Consider the following 23,724-nt stretch of genomic DNA (forward strand, 5'->3'; position numbering starts at 1 on the left):
TGGAGTAGTCATTTTGAAAGCTAGAGAGATGTGGCCCTCCAAGGGCTAGAGGGGCTAGCAACAGCCAATCAGGGCCATGCTGGCCTAGATAAAAGGAGCTGTCTGGCTTGAACAGCTCAGTTCCTGGCAGAGACCAGAGGTGTGAGGAAGGGTGCTTCTCTCTGGCCACAGAAACTTGAGGGATAAGAGCAGGTTACTCACTTTGTGCAGTAACTGAGGTTCTTTAAGATGACTGTCCCTGTGGGTGCTCCATTTTAGTTGTCTTGGCGCCCTGCGCTTGTAATCGGAGACTTGTAGTAACAGTGCCCCGGTTGGCCGCATGCGCACGGCAGCCGTCTCGCGCCGCTCCGAACAGCCACTTATTGTGCGCAGCCAACTGTCCCTCAGTTCCTTCTCTACCCCAGAGAGTCAGTGTGAAACAACGAAGTAGAGGGGAGGAGGGAAGGTAGTGGAGCACCCACAGGAACAACCATCTCGAAGAACCTCAGTTACTGCACAAGGTGAGTAACCTTCTCTTCTTATTTGAGGAGTGTCCCTGTGGGTGCTCCACTTTAGGTGACTATGGAGCAGTACCCCTCGATGGAAGTAGGGGCTTCAGAGTATCTTTGTTGAGGGTGGATAGCACCGAGAGTCCGAACTGAGTGTCGGCAAAGGAATGTTATTCCAGGGCATATTGTTCGGTAAATGTGTGGGCCGAGGCCCAGGTAGTTACCCTGCAAATGTCTACGATGGGTAAGTTATTGAGAAACGCTACTGACTTGGACAGTGCTCTGGTGGAGTATGTATGAACCCTAGCTGGAGCCAGGATGTAGCTCTGATGATAGCACAGGTGGATACAGCCAGAAATCCACTTAGATAGTCTTTGTTTAGAGATGGCCTCAGCCTTCGATCGCTCTGTGACTGATAGAAAGAGATGTGACAATTTTCTAGATCTCTTTTTTCTTTCTAGGTAGAAGGCCAGAGGTCTACAGATGTTGAGAGTGTGAAGGGACGCCTCCCTGGCATCGGCATGGGGTTTTGGAAAAAACACAGGTAAGCAAATGGGTTGGTTTAAATGAAATGAAGAGGCTACTTTAGGTATAAATTTGGGGTGGTCTCTTAGGATCAGTTTGTCTTTATGGAATGTGGTATACAGCGGGTGTGCCATTAGGGCCCCTAGCTCCCCTACTCTTCTTGCTGAAGCGATCGCGATAAGGAAGGAGACCTTCATCAATAGATGTAGCAATGAGCAAGTTGCAAGGGGGTCGAATGATTTACCCATAAGGGTGCGTAGCATGAGGTTAAGGTCCCACAAAGGAGTAGGGTCTTTCAGAAGTGGGTAGATGTTAGTCATGCCCTTTAGGAAACACTTAGTTGTTGGGTGAACAAAGATGGTGGTTCTATCTACCTTATCATGTAGTGAGATGATTGCAGCTAGATGCACCTTTATGGAACAGTTGGAGAGGACCCTATTTTTTAAGGCCTAGTATATAGTCCAGGACCCTGGGTAGAGGAACGGAATGAGGCAACATGGTTAGCCTCACACCAGGTGCAGAATCGTACCCACTTCTGAGTGTATGTTTTCTGTGTGCTCGGCCTGCGGCTATTCAAGAGAATGTCTTTAAGTTCCTCGGATAAGTCATTGTCCAGCCCTGTTAGCCACGGAGTAACCAGGCCTTAAGGTTGAGAACCGCTAGGTTGGGGTGATTGACTCAGCCGTTGTCCTGTGTCAAGAGGTGAGGAAGTAGTGGAAGGATTAGAGGCGGTTTCACCACCATCTGTCTCAGGTATGGGAACCACGTATGCATGGGCCATGTGGGTGCAATAAGTATGACCCTGGCCTTATCCTGTCTGATTTTGTGTAGCACCCAGTTCAATAGAGGAATCGGGGGGAAGTAGAGCATTAGTGGCGCCTCCCACTTTGTAAGGAAAGCATCGTCCAGGGAATGCTGACCGAGCCCCACTTGGAAGCAATACTGAGGGCATTTTGTATTGTGAGCCACTGAGAATAAGTCTATAGCAGGGAACCCCCACCGGTGGAATATGGTCAGGAGGGTCGGGTAGTCCATCTTCCACTCGTGGGTTTGTGAGAAGTGTCTGCTCAGTTGATCTGCCGTGGTGTTCTGAAGCCCTGGCAGGTAAGATGCAGAGATGTCTACTTTGTTGGAGATGCACCATTGCCATAGGCATAGTGCCTTGATGCAGAGGGGATATGATCGAGCTCCCTGCTGTCAGTTTTTATAAAACATGCAGGCTGTAATGTCCATGAGGACTTTGATGGTATTGTTGAGGATGAGTGGAAAGAAGTGCTCGCATGCTTTTCTGATTGCTCTGAGCTCTAGAATGTTTATATGTAAGTTGGCTTCCACTGGGGACCAGCATCCCTGGATAGCGTTGTTGTCCAGATGAGCGCCCCATCCGATGAGAGAGGCATTCATGGTGGAAGCTGTTCGTTGAAATGGGATCCCCAAGCAGATGTTTTGCAGTTGCAATCACCACTTGAGGGAATCCTTCACCTTGTGGGGCATTGTGAGTCTTTTGTGGAGGGAATGCCTGTGTGGTATATAGCACGTACGAAGCCAGGCCTGTAGGCATCTCATATGTAGTCTGGCATGTTTGACTACATAAGTTGGAGTAGTCATATGCCCCAAGAGTTGTAGGCAGGTCCTGGCAGACGTTTGAGGGCTGTCTGTGACCGTAGTTATCAGCATGTTTAGGTTGAGGAATCGCTGCTGGGAGGCTGTCGAGGTAGGCCCCTATAAGCTCTAGTTGTTGGACAGGGACCAAGATGGACTTTTGGATGTTTATTTGAAACCCTAGGTTGGTGAAGAGGGTTATTGTGGTTTGTGTAGCTTGTACCGCTTGCCTGTTGTGTTGATGCTCTTATGAGGCAGTCATCCAAGTATGGAAAGATCATCACTCCTAGCCTGCAGAGATGAGCTGCGGCAAGGGCCAGGACTTTGGAGACTACCCTTGGGGCTGTCGATAATCCAAAGGTTAGCACTTTGTATTGGTAATGTTAATGGCCTAATGTGAAGCACAGGGATCTTCTGTGCACTGGATGAATGGTGACATGAAAGTAGGCATCTTGTAGGTCGAGGGACAAGAGCCAGTCTCCTTCCTCTAATGCCAGAATTATGGTTGCCAGAGTTACCATTCTAAAATGCTGCGTTCTCACAAACTTGCTGAGTTTGCATAAGTCCAGAATGGGTCTCCATCCACTGTTCTTTTTCTGTGTTAGAAAATAACGGGAATAAAACCCTCTTCCTCTATGTTGAGGTGGTACTGGTTCCACAACTCCTAGTTGCAGGAGGTGGTTTATTTCCTGCTGTAACAGGGGCTTGTGAGAGGGGTCCCTGAAGAGGGACGGGGAAGGTGGGTGGGTAGGGGGAGTAGAAGTAAATGGGATAAAGTAACCCTTCTGGATGATTTCCAGGACCCATTTGTTTGTAGTGATGTTGTTCCAGACTAGGTAATGTAGTAGCAGCGGTCTCCAAATGGACTGGAGGTCATCTGATATTCCGGGATGGGAGAACACAGAGGTCTCGAGCCCTCAACTGATATTTCAAAATGATTGATGTGATGTTGAAGGTTGAGATGTGGCGGGTTGATCTTGGTTCTGCCTGCACTTCAATTGTTTTTGTTTTCGGTGTTGATCATAACGTCTCTGGGGTTGGGTGTACGGAGTAGGGAGGAATCTTTTAATGTAGAATCTGCCCTGTTTCTTCTTCTTTGGGGGGACGTAAATGCCTGAAGTCTTCAAGGCGGTTCTCAAATCCTTTAAGGTATGTAGAGATGCATCTGTGCTTTCCACAAACACTTTTTGTCCCTCAAAGGGCAGGTCCTCAACTGTGGCTTGTACTTCCCTAGGAAATCCAGAGAGATGGCACCATGATGCTCAATACAGGACCACGGACATGGCGATAGAATGAACTGCCATGTCAGTGGAATCAAGGGAAGCCTGTAGGACTGTTTTGGCAATTAAGGCGCCCTCCGCAATGTTAGCTTTGTATTGTTGTTTTGATTCCTCTGGCATTTGTTCAATAAAAAATGTCATTTTATTAAACAAGTTGTAAGTGTATTTCGCCAACAGAGCAGAGTAGTTTGCTATGAGAAATTGCAGCGAGGCCAAGGAATAGGCTTTGCATCCAAAGAGGTCAAGCCTTTTCCAGTCTTTGTCATAAGGGGTGATTTTTGACTGGTGCTGTTTTCCCCTTTGGTTTACTGCCTCTACGACCAGTGAATTTGGAGGCAGGTGAGTAAATAAGAACTCAGCCCCTTTCGCTGGTACATAATATTTTCTGTCCAAGAGTTTACAGGAGGGTGGGACAGTGGCAGGTGTCTGCCATTTTATCTTTGCAGGATCCATTATAGCAGCGTTGATGGGCAGAGCTATCTTTGCTGATGGGGATGCCTGCAGGATGTCAGTAAGTTTGTGCTGGGTCTCTGGCAGCTCTGCTAGAGACATATCCAGGGATTCTGCAACTCTTTTGAATAAGTCCTGGAAGGACTTGAAGTCATCTCCTGTGGTGGGAGGCAGTGGCATAATTGTTTCGTCCAGAGACGAGGATGCAATATGGATGGGTGGCAGTATGTTGCCTTCAGGAGCCTCTTCCACCTCCTTTCCCTCTTCCTTCTGGGCCTCCGATGGTGGTGGGTTTGTGGGTGAAGGGGATCAGGTGTCCCTTGATGCTGGTGGGTTGGGGGGTTTAAATTATGGGCTCTGTAGTTTGCTCATAGGTCCCAGTATGGCCAATTGGGTGGCATAACAACGGGCGATAGCATCCATGGTTGTGCCTGCCAGCTTTGTCCTTGCATAGATGGTTGTTGGTGAGAGGGTCCTGGTTTCGGGGAGGAATGACAATCATAAAGACCTGATTCATCCTCTTCATCCTCATCACTAGATAGTGGAGGTGCAGATCTACTAGGAGTGCCTATTCAGATCGATCCTGGTCTGACTGTGGTACCGTCAGTGCCGAACAAGGGAGTCCCCAGCGTGGAGGTGACTAGGAGGTCCGTGTGCCTGCTGAACTGGCACGATACTGGGAAGCTCGGTGCCAGGAATGGGAGTACACTCTGATTTGCTGTTGATGTCAGAAATGTTGGAACCGCAGACGTTCTATGCTGCGTGGCTACCAAGGGGGGGGCGTCATTGCAGGACTCGATGCCAAGCATTTCCTTGGCTCCGTCGGTGCCGAGGTAGATGTTTTATTCTTATGGGGTGCACCTGAGAGAGAGGTTATCCGTTCTGGGTCTTTAGCTCCTCGGGACATCTCCCTACTGGGCATTCCCGGTGCCTCACGGTCCATTGGTTTCAGTGCTGTCAGTACTGGGGCAGATTTTCCACCCGGAGATCACTTTCTTTTGGGCGAATCTCTCTGTGGGGATGTATGGGTCCACTTTTTTGCGCCCTTTTTGCAAGCAGGCTCCTTGGTAACAGTCTTAGAGGTAGAACCCCTGTCAGAGGCTGCTGATGGTAATCATTGGCCCGGAGGCGTTCTGGTCTCAGGGTCGGAGACTGGTCTGAGGGATTTTTCCAACATTAACAGTTTAAGTTGGAGATCCCTTGCCTTTCATGTCCTAGCAGTTAACTTTTTACAATGCGGACATTTCTGGGCAATATGAGTCTCTCCGAGGCAGCGGACGCACTGAGGGTGGCCATCCGACACAGGAATGGAGAGTCTGCAGGTTAGGCAGTGTTTGAAACCAGGAGAGCTGAGCACGCCTGAGGGAAGGAGATGAGTCCTGCACTTGGCTGTTGTTATTCAAAGTGGGGCCTGCTGGAGGCAGGGTGAGTGAAAGAAAGAAACTATAAAGAAAAAGAAAGGAAAGAGTAGCTATCTACAATTTGAAAGTGGCGCTGCTGGTGGTCCGACTCAAGCCAAAGGCGGTAGAGAAGGAACTGAGGGATGGTTGGCTGCGCAAGCTAAGTGGCCACTCAGAGTGGTGCGAGACAGCTGCCACGCGTGTGCAGCCAACCAGGGCACTGCTACTACAAATCTACAATTGCAAGCGCAGGGCACCAAGACACCTGAAGTGGAGCACCCACAGGGACACTCCTTGAAGAAGAACCAGAGTTTGTTTCTGGCTGCATTTGCTTTATCTGGGTTTGCAGGGAGAGGGAGGGCCTAAGAACCTAACCCTAAGATAAGCTAACATGGATCAAGTAGGGAGAGGCCCAAGGAAGAAGCAGCAATGATCTGAAATCAAGCCGTACGTGGCTGCTGTATACAGGATTACTGGATTGTAACTCGGAATAGTGGGCGGGCCCAGGCTCCCCCTCTGGCCACAGTAACATCAACCACAAGAAGGGGACAGGGCTTATTTGAGAGCCTGAACAAAGAACTGAATTTAAAGAGACTAGAGCCAGGGACTTAACAGGACTGTTAATTTAGTAGCTCTTTACTATTGTGGTAGGGATTCATTTGGACTTTGTGACTCAGTCAAAGGGCCAGGCCACAGAAGATCCCAAAAAGTCAGCCAGCAACCTGCAGGGAGTACCAGGAGCAGGAAAAGGCATGCAGTACCACATCCAGCTACAAGGAAGTGTTCAGAAGGTGAGTGCCTCATTACACAAATTTTGCCTTGAAAGTATCTGCAGCTCCTGATGAAATCAGTAGGTGTCACACATGTATATGTGAGGCCACACTTCAGCCGCTAAATAGTAAACTGTGTTTACATATTGAATCTGCTGGACTTGAAAACTTGGTGCATTCGCTAGCAGGTTCTCTGTTAGTATAAATAAGGCTTACAGTCATTGATGGTTCTTGTTTACAACTAGTCCTTTTTTATTTACTTGATTTCATATATATATAGTTTGCTTTCTTCAGGAAAAGTAGGAGTATATGCCAATAATAACTTGGTATAATTTTAAAGGTACATTCCTAAGCCCCAATCCTGCAAAAACTTACACACACGTTTAACTTTATACATAGTGAATAGTCCCATCCTCATACAGACATTGGGCCAGATCCTCAGGTGGTGTAAACTGGCAGAGCTTTGTTGAAGTCACTGGAGCTACACCAACTTATGTCAGGTGAGGATCTGGCCCATTACTTCAAAAATAATAGTCAAATATAGAAAATATAATACCTGGAAATATAAAATTATGGTCCACATCAAGCCAAGTACAATAGAAGGCCTACCATCAGCAATATCAGTTGAATTGATATTGACTAGTTTAATCTGTTTAGAAAAGAAAATACACATTATCACATACAGGAGATAGTGACAATTATTACATGGATTCTGAATGGGTTTGGTGTATAGTAAATTTATGCAAAAATAGTTAGTTTTTTTTATTCAAAAATTCAGTGCAGTGATGAGAACGTCAGTTAATATATTGCACAGCTACAGTTATACCTTAAAATGGAGCAAGATAACAAACAGAAGTATAACAATACATGAATATATTTTTCAGTTTGTGATTAAACATGATTTATCATAAAATCATAGGAATTACATGTAAAAACTAATCTAAACTACCATATTGGCCAATACAGGATTGTTCCATTAATATATTCAACTTCAAATGGAAAAAATATACCACTTAATTTATACTTTTTGTACTTATGCAAGTTTGTTATAGGGTTAAAAATTCCAGAAAATCTTTGTACCAACCGGTGATCCTCTGTACATGGACTAGCATGAAAAGCAAAGGGGAAACAGTGGTATATAAAATCAGCTTAATGTGATAAATTAATTCATTTTCCTGGTAATTAAATTCTGGAATGTAAAGAAAGCACTGCTATAACAAGACTAATCAGCAATGCAATGCACAGAATCCACAGTGTTCCATTCTTGTACTCACTAGTTGTTATCTCATATTACTCATTTAGCTATGAACAAGCTGTTCTTGCCATATTTTGTATGAAGATGATCAGGGAAAGAGAGAAGAAGGGAACAGGAAATAAATGGGGAGCAAGAAAAGAATAAACAGACGTTGAAAAGAAAAGATGAGATACGTGTCAAGTAGAGATCCTTTCATCCCAGCGTTGTAAAGGACTTACGTCCTTAGTGAAGTTGGCATTATTATATATCTTTTAAACATAGGTCAATAGATGCACAGAGAAGAATGAATGACTTTCCAAAGTCATGCAATAAATCAATCACAAAGACAAGAACAGAATCTGGGATCAGAATCAGACTCAGGGCTGGTCTACACTTCCACAGTAAATTGACCCAAGTTATGCTACTTCAGTTATGTGAATACCGTAACTGAAGTCGACATAGCTTAGGTCGATATACTACAGTGTCTACACCGTGCTGTGTCGATGGGTGATGCTCTCCCACAGACTTCCTTTACTCTTCCTGGGGAGGTGAAGTACACAAATTGATGGGAGAGTGTACACAAATCGATGAAAGAGACCTGCTAAATCGACACCCGTTGCATCAATTGCAGCAGTGCCTATCTACCAGTAAGTGTAGACATGGCCTCAGGGTCCTACGCTAACCACTAGACATATGCTCAACAAAAATAACGCCAAAAGACAAAACTCAGTAAAGAAGAGGTTGAATATACAATAGACTGTAGAATCAAAGAAAATGTAGCAGCAAAACAGAAATCCATGAAACAGAATAAGAAAGAATATCCACAGAATTAGCATTAAAAAGCAAAGAAAAATACACAGTGGGTCTGATTCTTCTGTCAGTGACGGTGATGTAAATCATGAATAACTTTTCTGAAGTCAATGTTACATTTGTGTAAAACTAGTAAATTTCAACTTTTTTCTTCTTTTTCACATTGGATTTTTTGATATATTAGATTTCTATTAAAATTTTTCAAAAACAAACACAGACAATTGGAAGAACTGTGTAGCTTAAGATAAAGCACCACCTCCCAATACATTATCCTGCTGAGAAATTCAGGAGAGCTTCCTTTTGTTTAAAGAACCAAATCTCTATGCTCCAGGGCTTAAATTCTCATAGAGTATTTCCCGGAGCCCCCTACGCCCCACCCTCCAACATGTTATGAAAACTCCAGGGGGCTTAAAAATATTTACCGGACCTCCACTCTGAACAGCTCTGGCTGAATTTCAGCCCTGCCATGCAATCCCAAAATATATTTGTGAATTAATTAATTAATTTTAATGTCAATGTTCTGTATCCCCGGGCAGACAGCTCCTCCTTTTTTCCTGTAAAAAGCATTAGTACCACCAATCACCGCGAATAATTTTTAAAACACTCCTTGGGTGCTCCCAGTCATTGTGTTATCTCTGACCAAGGACTCCCAAGGTTCTAACGTTATGCAGGTGTATCTATGAGAGGAAGATGGGGATGAGGGCGGGAGTGGGCGGAAGAACCTTCAAATGTTGGTTGGCACTAAGAGGGCAGGAGACTAATTTCATGTGACCTTTAATCATATGGAGAAAGGTGTCGTTCTTTGACCCAGCAACAGAGAAGCCACAGAAGCTGCTATAACAGGGGTGGGCAAACTAAGGCCCGCCAGCCGTTTTAAGCCAGCCGTCGAGCTCCCGTTGGGGAACAGGGTCAGGGCCGCTCCACACAGCTCCCGGAAGCAGACGCATGGCTCCATTTCAGCGCTCCAGCCAGGGAGCAAGGTCATGGGCTGCTCCACACAGCTTCCGGAAGCCACGACATGGCCCCTCCTCCAGTTCATATACGCTCCGATGGCACTGCTCCAATGGCCCCCTCTGGCAGTCCAATGGGAGCTGCAGGGGTGGTGCCTGCAGACAGGGCAGCGTGCAGAGCTCCCTGGCCATGCCTCCACGTCAGAGCCGGAAAAGGGACATGCCGCTGCTTCTGGGAGCCGCTTGAGGTAAGCACCGCCTGGAGCCTTGAGCCTCTCCCCATGCCCCAACCTGCTGCCCCAGCCCTGATCCCCCTCCCCACCTCCAAACCCCTCGATCCCAGCCCACAGCACCCTCCTGAACCCCAAACCCTTCATCCCCAGCCCCACTCCAGAGCCTGCACCCCCAACCAGAGCCTGCACCCCTTCCTGCACCCCAACCCAATTTTGTGAGCATTCATGGCCCGCCATAAAATTTATATTCCCAGATGTGGCCCTCGAGCCAAAAAGTTTGCCCACCCTTTTGCTATAACATTTAAAGGAAAGGATCACGGTTTGTTTGGCAAAACTTTCATGTAAGGTTGTACAGTTAACTCCCTCCCCTCTTAAAATCCCACAGAGACCCTGGAAATAGCCCTAGAGGAGAATTCCCCACAAGATATTTTGACAATCCACTCCACAAAAAAAATGGTATAAGTCTCCTGGGGAAACCAGGATTCTGTATTTCTTCTACTGGTTAACAAGGAAAAGTTACTGTATATAGCCTAGTTCAAAAAAATATATATTTGGGGGCTCATCCCCCAAAGCTTCCTCAAGCCCCAACAAATCTTCATTTCCTCTAGAGAGCAATGCTTTCCTTACAGATCCCACAGATAAAAAGATTAACAGGGCTCTCAAAAAAGCTTTTGATTAGGCGATTCCTCATATGAACATATCCTTCCAAGTACTGTATTTTCTTTGGTTTGTACCCTATTAAAGTTGATTGAGGAATTAGAAAGGAAACCTTCCAGGCCCAGGGCAAAACCCAGTTTTATCCAAAAAAGATATTAGGTTAGTGACAATTAGTTTTCATATTTTTGCACAATGCAGTACAAGACTCACTCAATTCTACCTTCAAATATATGAAAATGGTAAGCACTGCTGTAGCTCAAAGGGCATTTTGGGTGAATCCCCACTCCCAAGCCTTATCAAAGGAATATAAAATATTAGGTTCATTTTTAAACATGCCCCTGTAGTATTTGTAGAATCACTGGATAAATTAATAAAACTTATCTGACAAAAGCTTCGCTACCCCAACCGAGATCAAAGACAACATTCAATAACAAGATCACAAGATGGATCCGAGGGCTCCTTCAATAGATGGCCCAGCATTCCTCCTATACAGAAGAAGCATTTTTGGATGAAATAGTGAAAATCACATGAGATTGCTTTAGGTTATGTAATGTGGCCTCTACTAAAAGATTACGCAGGCCTCTCTGAGAGAAGGAAAATCGGTATGTCTTTCTTTTTGCACCCCAGGTTCTCTTTTTCCCTGGTCCTAGTCAACTTTTTGGCAGCACCAGTCTAGCAGGCAAGGCAGCCCTCACTACATTTGAACACTAAGTTCTCAGGGTGAACAGCTTCTGTAGCTCAGTTTGTATTACCAAACTTCACTAGGTGGGCTGAAGCAAAATTTTGTTTTGGGAATACTTTTGTCTTTTCTTGTACTCTACCTTTCCCACCCAAGACTGAGCCAAAAAAAACAACCTGAGGTGGATTTATTTTTACAGGGAGCTGCTATGATTGTCTCTTGTGTGGCAGAAAAGTAATTAGGTCAGAGATATCATAGTGTGAGATGAGATGGAAACAAAATGTGCCAAAAATCACTGATGGCAACTGATGGCTGCTGGTTCATAGGTTTAATCTCTCTTATCACTATGCTATCAGAAGCAATCTGGTGTTGCAGAAATTTTAAAAGAAGCCAAATGTAAAAAGGAACTAAAGCTAAAAAAAAGATAAACATAAGTCAATAGAGTAGATATAGCAGGAGGAGGAGAGCCAGGAATACATGCAGAAGTAGGATTACTTTATTTGGCATTCTTACCAAAAACATTCTGAATTTTATTTATTGTGTTTTGGTTCATTTCTGGTACTAAAATGGCAACAGTGTGGTTTCTCCAGAATCAGGCAGGATCTTGGCCTGAATGCCAGTCAAGGAAATAATGACCAGAATGTTTTCAAGTTCTCACATCTATTCTTTTTGGGAATTTATCTTTGCAAATATCATTTAATTAAGTTTGGGGATGTGTTCTTATAATTACAGATGAGCTGCTTACCCCAAATGTATCAACAGGTAGGGCAGCTTTTTATCTGTATTTATAATGGGATCAAAGAAAATTAACTGAAAAGCACATAATAACTGAGGAGTCCATTAATAGTTGATCAACGTCCGAAAAAGAAAAGTTGCACCATAAATATCATACCTGGGAAGTCGATATTCGGATTTCACTGTGTCATACCTTTATAGCATACCTATGTACAGCACATAGATACTTAGGATTCTGCGTAGCCCAGACTCTTCAAGATTACAGCAATTAGGTGAAAATAGAATATAGACTTCAGGAAAGAACCACTGGGGAAACAAAATGGTGCTGACAGAATGTTAATTAAACTTACCCGCCTTCCTTCTAGAAACTTAAGGGCAGAGCCAATATTAGCCACCCAATGGATCCTCTTCAGATGACGTCCCTGCTCGCAAGGCTTAAAGAAAGAATATTGCAAATCACAATCAGATTTATGCCAACATTCTTACAAAGTGAAGTCCAGGTCATTATAAAAGCACATGAATATGTGCAGTGACCTAATTGATATGTGAAAATATTGCTGAGTGCACTCAAATTAGCATTTTTGTATATGCAAATAGATATACAGAAAACATAATAAATACAAATATTGAAGGCAAATTTTACAGCTTTGATTAAATTTTAGATCTACGTATTATAATCCAAAAGTATCATCAAGTTCTATTTAGTTAACAACCTCACAACACAAGCTAGTCAAAAACAATATTCACTAATTTCTCTATTCTTTACTATGTTTTTTTCTGAACATATAAATCTAGAAGGTTCACTGAAGTATTAAATGACAAATCAAAATTCCTATAATACTAATAGCTGTTTTTCTTCCAATATCACTTATCTATTTAAGCAGATTTTGGGTTTTGGACACATAAGTAACGGAAGTGAACATGTCATCTCCAACGTATGGTTTACAAAGGGAATGATAATGGTGGTTATTACTTCAAAAATTCAATTTGAAGTAGATCTTTTCACTTTTTCCAGGGGAACTCTAGACAAGCCATTTACAACACACACTTTGCTTCTCTATAAAAGAAAAAGGACATTGAACTATCTAAACTGCTGCATGCCACAAGGGACCACAACTGTGGTTCCCTTAACCCACCCAGCAATATTGTTAATCTATCCAACTACACTCTTAGCCTAGAGAAGAATCTGTCCTATCTCGGGGCCTCTCCTTCTGCCTCTCCACCCCCACAAACATGATACAATTCTGTGGTGACCTAGAATCCTATTTTTGACGTCTCTGACTCAAGGAATATTTCCAACACACCTCTGAACAACATACTAACCCACAGAGACCTTCCTACCAAGACTACAAAAAGAAGGATTCTGGGTGGACTCCTCCTGAAGGTCGAAACAACAGACTGGACTTCTACATAGAATGCTTCCACTGACGTGCATGGGCTGAAATTGTGGAAAAGCAGCATCACTTGCCCCATAACCTCAGCCGTGCAGAACACAATGCCATCCACAGCCTCAGAAACATCTCTGACATCATAATCAAAAAGGCTGACAAAGGAGGTGCTGTCGTCATCATGAATAGGTCGGAATACGAACAAGAGGCTGCTAGGAAGCTCTTCAACACCAATTTCTACAAGCCATTACCCTCTGATCCCACTGAGGGTTACCAAAAGAAACTACACCATTTGCTCAAAAAACTCCCTGAAAAAGCACAAGAACAAATCCGCACAGACACACCCCTGGAATCCGAACCAGGGGTATTCTATCTGCTACTCAAGATCCATAAACCTGGAAATCCTGGACGCCCCATCATCTCAGGCATTGGCACCCTAACAGCAGGATTGTCTGGCTATGTCAACTCCCTCCTCAGGCCCTACGCTACCAGCACTCCCAGCTATCTTCGAGACACCACTGACTTCCTGAGGAAACTACAGTCCTTGCTTACAGACAGCCCCACAACCTGAAGCAAATACTCACCAGCAACCACACACCACACAACAGAACCACTAACCCAGGAACCTATCCTTGCAACAAAGCCTGTTGCCAACTGTGTCCACATATCTATTCAGGGGACACCATCATAGGGCCTAATCACATCAGCCACACTATCAGAGGCTCGTTCACCTGCACATCTACCAATGTGATATATGCCATCATGTGCCAGCAATGCCCCTCTGCCATGTACACTGGCCAAACTGGACAGTCTCTACGTAAAAGAATAAATGGACACAAATCAGACATCAAGAATTATAACATTCAAAAACCAGTCGGAGAACACTTCAATCTCTTTGGTCATTTGATTACAGACCTAAAGTGGCAATTCTTCAACAAAAAAATCTTCAGAAACAGACTCCAAGGAGAGACTGCTGAATTGGAATTAATTTGCAAACTGGATACAATTAACTTAGGCTTGAATAAAGACTGGGAGTGGATGGGTCATTACACAAAGTAAAACTATTTCCCCATGTTTATTCCCCCCACCCCCCGCTGTTCCTCAGACGTTCTTGTCAACTGCTGGAAATGGCCCACTTTGCTTATCACTACAAAAAGATTCCCCCCCTTCCCGTCCCCCCCCCCCCGCTCTCCTGCTGGTAATAGCTCACCTTACCTGATCACTTTCATTACAGTGTGTATGGTAACACCCATTGTTTTTCATGTTCTCTGTGTATATAAATCTCCCCACTGTATTTTCCACTGAATGCATCCGATGAAGTGAGCTGTAGCTCACGAAAACTTATGCTCAAATAGATGTGTTAGTCTCTGAGGTGCCACAAGTACTCCTTGGCACCTCAGAGACTAACACATCTATTTGAGCATAGGCCAACAAACTATAATGAGTCCTTTCTCAACAGGGTATTTTCTCCAAAGGGGAGACATACAATTATCTGAATGTAATCAAGACACAAACACCCCTTATATCCTAAACTTTTAAAATTTGAAAGTGATCATTAAAATTTACATCTAATCATCCTGTGATACATTATTCCATCAAGAAAGATAGAGAATGGTTGTATCATTCTCAAGAAGTCTCTTCAGTAAATTGGAAATCGAAGTGTAATCTAGACAAGTTTTAAGATCATGTATATTTCATATCTGTAAAATGGATCTCTGAGACCCAGACCCATAGGTTTCCCCTATCTTGAACAATTCATTCTGACAGAATGCACCTAATAGGCAATCCACATTTTGGTATCACTGGATCATTAACTACTTCCATTTTCATTCCTATTCAGAAAATCAAACTTTAAGAACGGTCTGCTATGGATCCTGAAATTCCCCCTGTAATTTCAGTGCATTCTAATATTCTTCACTTCCAGTCTTAAACCATAGTATACTGTTGCTGTGCACTGTAAAACATCAGCTATGTTCCACCCCAGCAGTGGCTTCATTTCCATAGACGGTAATCCTAACTAATACTTATATATAAATTATAAAACATTCTGGGATCATACTGTATGAAAAGTCCTTTTCAACCTGTAAAATTATCTTTTATTATTCTTTTGCCTATCCTTTCGGTAAACCTGATACCGTGCCTTTTTAAACTCCAGTCATTTTTCTGGGTCTGCCTCTTTTCTTTCAATAGTGTGTTTATGTTGGCTTTGATATAATGAATTTCAATGTCACTATTAAAAAAGGTGAAGTTCCTTTCTTCGATCTTGAATAACATTTTACCACAAGGGAGAGACTTCCCTTCTCAGAAAAGCATAGAACAGAATAAAAAAACTAGTGCAGTTCAACACTGCAGAAATCCTAGAAACCCTTCAGAACACATAACTCAAATTAAGCAATCTTCATTCAAGTGAATTATCCTTAAGCATGCTTACTGTCAGACTGGCACGTAGTTTAGACCCACAATCAGAATGACTTTAAAGCTGTTATAATCTAGTGTAGGTTTCTATCTGGAATCAAAATGCCTCCCTATATTTTATGGAGGCAGATGATAGCTAGATACGAATAAAGAATAACAGCTGAAGTGTGGCATTTAGATACTGCCTTGAGTAGGGGGCAGACTGAAACTCCTAAGCCCTAGGGTGAGTTCAGGGAAGGATTCTATCTCTATCCGTTAGGAGCTTGAAATCTGATCACTGGGCTGGTTTGGAAGGGGCTGGAACTCCTAATGAATAACCCTACTCACCTCTGCTGACCTGCATAGGGCCAGAATTAAAGACTGATTCTCATTTACACCAAAGCCTCTTTACACAACTCTAGAAGTGTAAAGGGACCTTCAAATGGTGTAAATTTGAGCCCTTTTCGCTAGAAGAACAGGAGAAAGGGGCCTTTGTATAAATGAGAATCAGACCCTAGATCAGGGGTTCTTATAACAAATTTTTTGGTGGCCTCAGAGTGCAGCCACCAACTCTTGCTGGTGGCTGCTCTGAAAAATTTTCCTAAAATGCTTAATTAACTTTAGGAAAATAAAATAAATATGCACATATACATGTCCAAATCATTGTAATTTATTTAAGGATGGTTTTGTTTGCAGACTCAGTAATAAAAATAATGCAGAGTTGTCTCTATACTTTACTGGGCCTAAACAGAATAGAAACACAAATAAGGTGCTTTGCATGTTCTTGACTTTTGTTGTTGTTGTTTCTTTTGCTTTTTTGGTTGCTTTTTTTCCTTAAGACTTGCTAACTAGTAAGTCTGCTAGCTAACTGGGAGGCACTGAAAAGTGATATTAACAAACATAGAAATATCCCTTTTCACAGCAGACATACTCAGGCCCAGCAAGCCAGGAGACAAATTAAGCCCTGGATGGGGAGGTGGGTAGGGAGGCAGCAGAGTCTAGGGGCAATAGGAGGATGGATGGCAGGCTGGGGAGATAGTGGGGGCCAGTGACGATGTGTGTGGGGGCGGGGGAGCCTGGGCCCAGCACCTGAAGCCAGAGTCTACTGCCGGGTGCTTAGAGACCGCCGACCCTCAGCTGAGGGGATGGAGTCCACTGACCCAGTGCTGAAGCCAGAAGCCCAAGTCCTACTGCCACCAGGAAAAAGGGGAACTTACACCGGCTACCTGCTTCTCTGGTGTTTGTGGCTCCAGAGGGGGGCAGGGCCAACCCCCGCTGGCAGCCCCGGAAGAGGAGCTACTGCTTTTCCCATCCCGACCCCGCCAATCACCGCCCAGGAGCCTGTGGCCACAAGAAAAGCCCCTGGTGGCCAATGGTCACATTTGAGAAACGCTGCCCTAGATAATATCAACTATCCACCACTCTCATAAAGAAATTAATAAACCAAACAAGTAAGATAGACACTATTTCTGTGAGATGTACAGAAAGTTTTGTGTGTTCTTATTTTCCCGCTACTGGTTCTAATGATTTGTGATTATTGTCAACTTCAGAGCCTGATGATGCTGGTGCACAAATACAACAAAAATGCCATTTTAATGTTAAGCTCCAGTGAAACATGTGCATACTGATAGGTAAGATGCATGTAAATAATCAACATTTGCTGAATGTAAAAAGACAAAAGAAAAAGCAACAGACATTGTGTGCATATATTCAGCATACCACAAACAGGGACTAAAACAAAGAATATCAGTCTATAATAAAGTATTCCGTATACCTTAACCTGGCAGACCACTCAGTTAATAAGCCTGTTTTATGCTGTAACACACGGGTACCTATTGTCTTTCATGTATTACTTAGAAGTTCAGAAAGCCATCTTATCTCATTTCAAAGGGAAACAAATCCTTACCAGTTTCTGACCAGAAAGAACCTCCAAAAGGGCAAGTAGCTTAACCCCATCTTTGATATCTTCAAACAGATCATTGACCACCAAGGGGGGATTGCGCTGAAAGGTGAAAAGAAATCAGATATCATAACTAACAACACGGCTACTTTGTTAAAATAGAAAGGGACAGAAAATTAATCTGGTCTTTGTCAGCAATGGTTTGATGGGCCAGTTATCATTTGGCATTGCTGGCTCTGGAATGTAATACTAGATGCATTAATATCATAATGTAAGGACCTGAAATAAATCTGCTGCCCTGCACAGTGAAGGCATGAAATGTTGAACATATAGGGCCAAATCCTCAGCTGATGTAAATCAGCACAGCTCCATTGACTAGCCCGTAGCATCCCGGTAAAAATGACAAGAGGGAGGGAGAGTGAAAGGTAGCTATATGCTGCATTAGTGAGATATGCAGCTGCCAAGTTAGTCCACCTACTAGCAGCATTTAGGTCAAAGAGAGGAATAGTTACATGTTCAATTTTCATGCTCAGGATCACACTTCAGCTTAAGTCTGTTCATGCACACTAATTTGCCATCCCACAATTTGTCCTGTTTTTGATCCTGTGTTCTTGAGACGAAGGGAGTGTGCACACAAGACTCTTTAGATGCTCCACATGAAGGACTATGCCTACTTTTTAATCTTATTAATAATACCCATGCATAGCTTCCACATCCACTTGCACTGAACACAAAGACTTGCAGGATTCAAGGTTATTATACAGATGTGTAATGTAAAAAATAATATGGTGGCACCTTGAATATTCTTAAACTTTAAGCCCACATCACAGGCCCTTTACCTTAAGTCCCAGCATTGAGTGAATGTTTACAATTTCAATAATCACTACTGATTTCCAAACCTAAAAGCATCTTTCATCTACATTTAGATTCACCATCTTTTTTGCTGAAGAAACCGCAAAATCTATCATTCTTATTAAAAACGGTAGACTTGGGAGGAATCTACAATGTTGACATGCCCATTAAGAAACTATTAATTAAGGAAAAAGAAAAGGAGTACTTGTGGCACCTTAGAGACTAACCATATTTTGATTTATCTCATATTCCACCTAGTATTCAATATGCTACAGGAAACTGTCTCTAAACCTGCAACATATGACTGGGTGAGTAGTATGAAGGGAAGACAAGATGTGGCAGGAAGTGTTTAGTGTGCTGGGGCTGTTGGAGTCACAGTACTACTTTTACATTGCTGACAGTTGTTTCAGAAGATTGCCATATTCCCACCACCACCACCACCCTTTCTCCTCGAGGCATTGCAGTTCTCCAACACTAAGTTACTCAGAATATCAGTTCCCACTCATGACAAATTACTGTAACACATGCTATTAAATTTTCAGAGACAACAATGATAATATTGAAAATATACTTAAACAGATTTTGTTTCCAGATATTTTGAACGATAAGATGTCCTCATTAAACTCTACTTTTTCAACTGCTTTGACACTTCTTATGCCATATTATGTAACTCTATCAATTGGATAGTACAATAACAATTTCATGCATTTTCCCTAACCTCGCACATCAAAAAATACTGAATACTGAAATCCTGGACGCATTGAAGTCACTGGCAAAATTCCCATTGACTATACTGAAGCCAGGATTTCACCTCGAGTTTTATAAGCATCCAAAACATGTGGATGCTTATAAACTCGCGTATATGTGTATAGTTTGTTTATATACACACATGCACAAGATGGAAATACCATATAAATAACAAAATTCAGTCTTCACTGTTTGTAAAATCTAGAAAAAAACAAAAAACAAACAAAACAAAAAACCCTGACTTCACAGAAGTCATGAAGGGCAACAATTGTTACAGTGACTAAACAGATAAATAAGTGAGAACATAACCTTTGAGCATCAGGGACTAATATATACTAAACTGCAAAAGAGGTGCCTACTTTGTTTTATGGTTACATCAGATGTACATCTGAAAAATCACGCTTGCACAACCAACTTGATGTACTGCTCTTGTATAGTTCATACAGAAAGTAACTGAAGAACTGGAGATAAAAAAGGAAGCATTTCCCTTCAGGAGCAGTGATGATATAACAAAGCAGGAAAAAGCAAAGCATCCCTGGGTTTGTAGCCTCCAACACTGAAAATACTCTCCCTTTGTTGTTTAATCTAGATTATCTATTTCTTCTATGAAAAAAATACTTTTAGCATTAAGTGAAAAGAACATTCTTCTGTTGAAATGAGCCTTTGTACACTTAAGATTTGTTATGTGGTTATGCTCTGACAACTACAGTAAGAGAACTGCAGGTTTCCTATAGATTGCTGTACAGTTGTGTTGTACAATTTAAAAAAAGATGATCAGAATAACATGTAAAGTTCTTTTCATTCTGATATGCTAGTAGTATCAGATTAATGAATAATTTTGTTTAAAGAAAAACCCTCTGCTTACCACACTTACATTTCTACTAATACCCCTGACGCTAGACCAAACTCTTCCTCACTGTGACTCCAGTGAAATCAATGGAGTGTCAAAGTCAAAGTAAAAATGGATTTGTCCCAGGCAATCTTGTATTACATGCTACAGATATAGATACAATTCATTTCCTTCTGTGTTGTTTTTTCCTTTGTAAATTTTGAAGCAACATTATACTACTTTCAAGTATTTGGATTTAGCAGTTAAAATAGTGATCCATAAGGGTGGTCATCACATCAATAACAGTGGGTGAAATCATGTCATTTTGCCATTGACTTCAATGAAACCAGGATTTCTCCCAGAAAACTTTACTTCTAAAATGCTATGCTTTCCATGCAAACCAAAGCTGTGAAGACAGATTTCATAGAACTTGGAAAAGGAGGCAAAATATAAAGAGTGCTGGAAAAGATGAGAAGTGGCAAAGAAACAACCAAATTATTAAAAGCAAAGATTTTGAGACCAAATGCTGAGAAGTAAGGGAAACCACATCAGTTCCTCTTAAATCAGGAGACTGCAATTCATCTCTTGCTGGTGCTAGCTGGTAAATATAAACCTGTGCATTCTACTGAGGAAAGTTGTCTTCTTTTTTCTCTTTACAATCACTCGCAGTGCTTAGCAGAGCAGAACTCATGCATGGAAACATAAATAAAACCAGTACAAAAGAGAAGCAGAAAACACAGATAAGAGATATATGAGCACTTAAGAACTAACTTTCGGGCAATGCACAATTACTAGATTGGCACCATTACCTCTTAGATTGGAAATTAGGTAGGTAGCTTGCTTCCTAACCCAAAATGCTTGGTGCAATATACATTATAATGTAAAGTCCTCTACTGCCATTAAAATGTTGACCTCTTTTTAAAAGAGAAAAGCATGTAAGGAGGGCCCGTTTAAAAATAAAGCGTGCATAGCTAGTAACTCAAGACTCTTTCTTACCAACGATAAGTAAATGACACAGCAACCTTTTTTTGTTCTGTTTTTTTGTATGCTGCCGTGGTCACACTGCATTAGTTAAAACATTACTGATTTAGCGGAAACAAACTTAAAAATATAAGGCCAAATTCTTTGGCAGCTCTTACTCAGAGTTCTCACTGACTTCCGTCTGTATTCTGGTTATATTGGGACAGAGTGGGGTGACATGAATTGGGATTTTGCCTGAGTAAGATCTAAGTCAGGACTGCATGATTTGGCACACTGCATTTAGAAGCATCTATATGTGAAGCACGTATATAGTCTGTGATATTTAACTGCAAAAAAATTCAACACGCACATCAATCCATCTCCAGCATGTTTATTAACAATATACAGTGGTCACAAACTCAACATTTCCCACACTGTTATGCCTGTAATACCACAATTATCTCCTGGAGTATTTCATGCCAGTGTGAGAATGGTTAGAAAATGCTGACTTTTTAATGGCAATCACTAACTCTCCTTTTTAAGGTTGCTGTGGACATCAGCCTTATTGTAATTCAGCTCCATGTACATATGAAATTCAGTATATCCCAAGTAGTATGCACAAACTTCCTGACACTTAGAAGTTTTTAGATATTTATTTATATATTATTGTATATGCACCACTAAATATGATAGCTTAAATAAAATTCCTGTTTTTCATGAAAAAACTTTCCATTCAAACTAACATAGAGTGATTCTTCTGCTATAATAGATAAGTACATGTCCCTTGGCCTCATACGTAATGTCAATTTGAATAATGTGAGTCAGTTAATATGTACTTTTTCCTTGGTAGTCTCCAAGTGAGAAAGTCATTACCTTTTGTTAAAAATGTGAATAAAGTTAAATGCTACTGAATACTATTTATACTAGAGATGGACCAGAACTTAACAAATATTCCATTCAACTACCAGTCTGTACTGTCAAAATGTTAACATGAAATCTGTAGAAACATGTGGTACAAACATATCTGAACTTTAGAAAATATTAGATCTATATCCAGACACTGGCATTGTGATTGGTCCCTACAGCTACAGTGACTGAATCAATAACATTGATCTTAACATGCCATATGTGCTAGAATTATAGAAAAGTTCGTGTTGATATAATATATATACTTTGCTATTGCTTTGATACAGTACCTTGTTATACTGGAAGCAGTTAGCAGATAACAAAGGCCTTGTCTTCATTAGGAAAAAGGGTGTATTTTTAACACATATTAACTAACATACATTAAAATCCTAGTGTAGCCAAGTCAAGTTGTAAACATAATTTTCCTCAATCAGCTAACATGTATATAAACTACAACTTGCCTTGTCTATACGAGGATTTTAATATATCTTAGTTTGTTAGTTGATGTGTTAAAACACACCCTCTTTTTCTAATGAAGACAAGGCCTTCGGTGTCTGCTTACTTCCTCCAAAATATCAAAGCAATAGCAAAGCACACATATTATATCAACACTAACTTTTCCATAACTCCAGCACATATGGCATGGTTACACTTGTGGTAATAATTATATTTAAGAGTGGCTGTGAGGAGGCAAGACATGAGTGGTGAGGCTCACTCACCACAAGTAAATTCATGAGCGCTGTGGGAGGCATATGAATTAACTGGGAAGTTTTTTAAAGGTTAGCAAACTGATTTTTTCCCATACTAAGTATTTTATTTAAATATAGATTAGAACTGATCACAAATGTAACTTAATGTGGGAATTTTTTGGATAATCCTATTGCTCTTTGAAACTGGCCTCTCGTTTGTGCTAATATTTAGAAAATTTCTTTGAACATTGAAAGCAATACAATTTAGAGTATATCAATTAATATACTTAGTATGTAATTATTAAACTCAGAAAAGCAGATTTTTAAACAGCCTACAAACTGTAATCTCTCCTCTCTCAGAAGTATTAAACTGAGTAACAGGAAACTTTTTGAAAAACCCAGACAAAAATCATGGAACAAACAAGACATTTGATAAACTTCTCTGTTCTGTCCTACTGTTTTTTGTTGCATTGCATCTCCTTTTCTGTATTTTTCTGTTGTCTCTCTAAACTGTAACTACTTTGAATCTTTCTTCACACCTGTGAGTACACTGCCTAAAAAACAGTTAGTGCTGTACAAATGAAAACAACAGTGTTTTGCAGATCCTCTGTAAAATGATCTGTAGAATGTTGAGAGACTTCCGTTACCAAAATAAGTGGTAGCTGAATTTTCAAATAGCTTCAAAACTGCATGAGCAAATCTGGCACATGCACTCGCTTGCACAAATTGATATCTGGGTGTGCAATTACCTGATTTGTTTGTCCTGATTTGTCTGAACAAGCTGATGTGCATAATTTCAAAGGCTGTTTTGAATATTTGACCTTTATTCCTCAATGCCAATTTAAAGGATTTATCCTGAAGCTTCTAAGTCACACGCCCCCTCTCTAGAGGCATGCTCATAGCTTTTAGTGCCATCTGTGTGAGTAAAGGCTGCAGGATTAAGCCCTAGATTTAATGTGGCAGTTTTCTTCCAAGGATATCTTTAACCAATGGTTTATTATTAAAGGAAACATACCATAATTACTGAAGCAGGAGACTGGAAGTCAAACCTCCTGGGTTTTCTTCTCAACATTAGTTTGTTTGTTTTTTGGCTTATTATATGACTCCATGCAAGTCACTTAGTTTATCCATGCCTCGGTTTCCCCATTTGAAAAATAAATATAATAGTACCCAATTCTGATGGTTACTTATCTAATAGATGTAAACTATTCAGCTCCTTGTATGAAGCCACTACATACTCTAAGTG

The 23,724-nt window shown here is 41.6% G+C and overlaps 1 protein-coding gene across 1 annotated transcript in view; it reads right to left on the bottom strand.

Annotated features, from left to right (window-relative positions):
• The window catches only part of SYNE1 (spectrin repeat containing nuclear envelope protein 1), a 493,953-nt gene that overhangs the window by 369,721 nt on the left and 100,508 nt on the right, over window positions 1–23,724 (bottom strand). The window contains exons 4-7 of the mRNA XM_074948627.1: window positions 17,502–17,597; window positions 12,164–12,247; window positions 7,600–7,620; window positions 7,072–7,164 (exon numbers count right to left, since the gene is read on the bottom strand). Coding sequence (XP_074804728.1) covers window positions 7,072–7,164; window positions 7,600–7,620; window positions 12,164–12,247; window positions 17,502–17,597 — 294 coding nt within the window. The remainder of the gene's footprint in view (window positions 1–7,071; window positions 7,165–7,599; window positions 7,621–12,163; window positions 12,248–17,501; window positions 17,598–23,724) is intronic.

The sequence above is a fragment of the Natator depressus genome, chromosome 3 (assembly GCF_965152275.1).
Source record: "Natator depressus isolate rNatDep1 chromosome 3, rNatDep2.hap1, whole genome shotgun sequence".
Taxonomy (NCBI): domain Eukaryota; kingdom Metazoa; phylum Chordata; order Testudines; family Cheloniidae; genus Natator; species Natator depressus.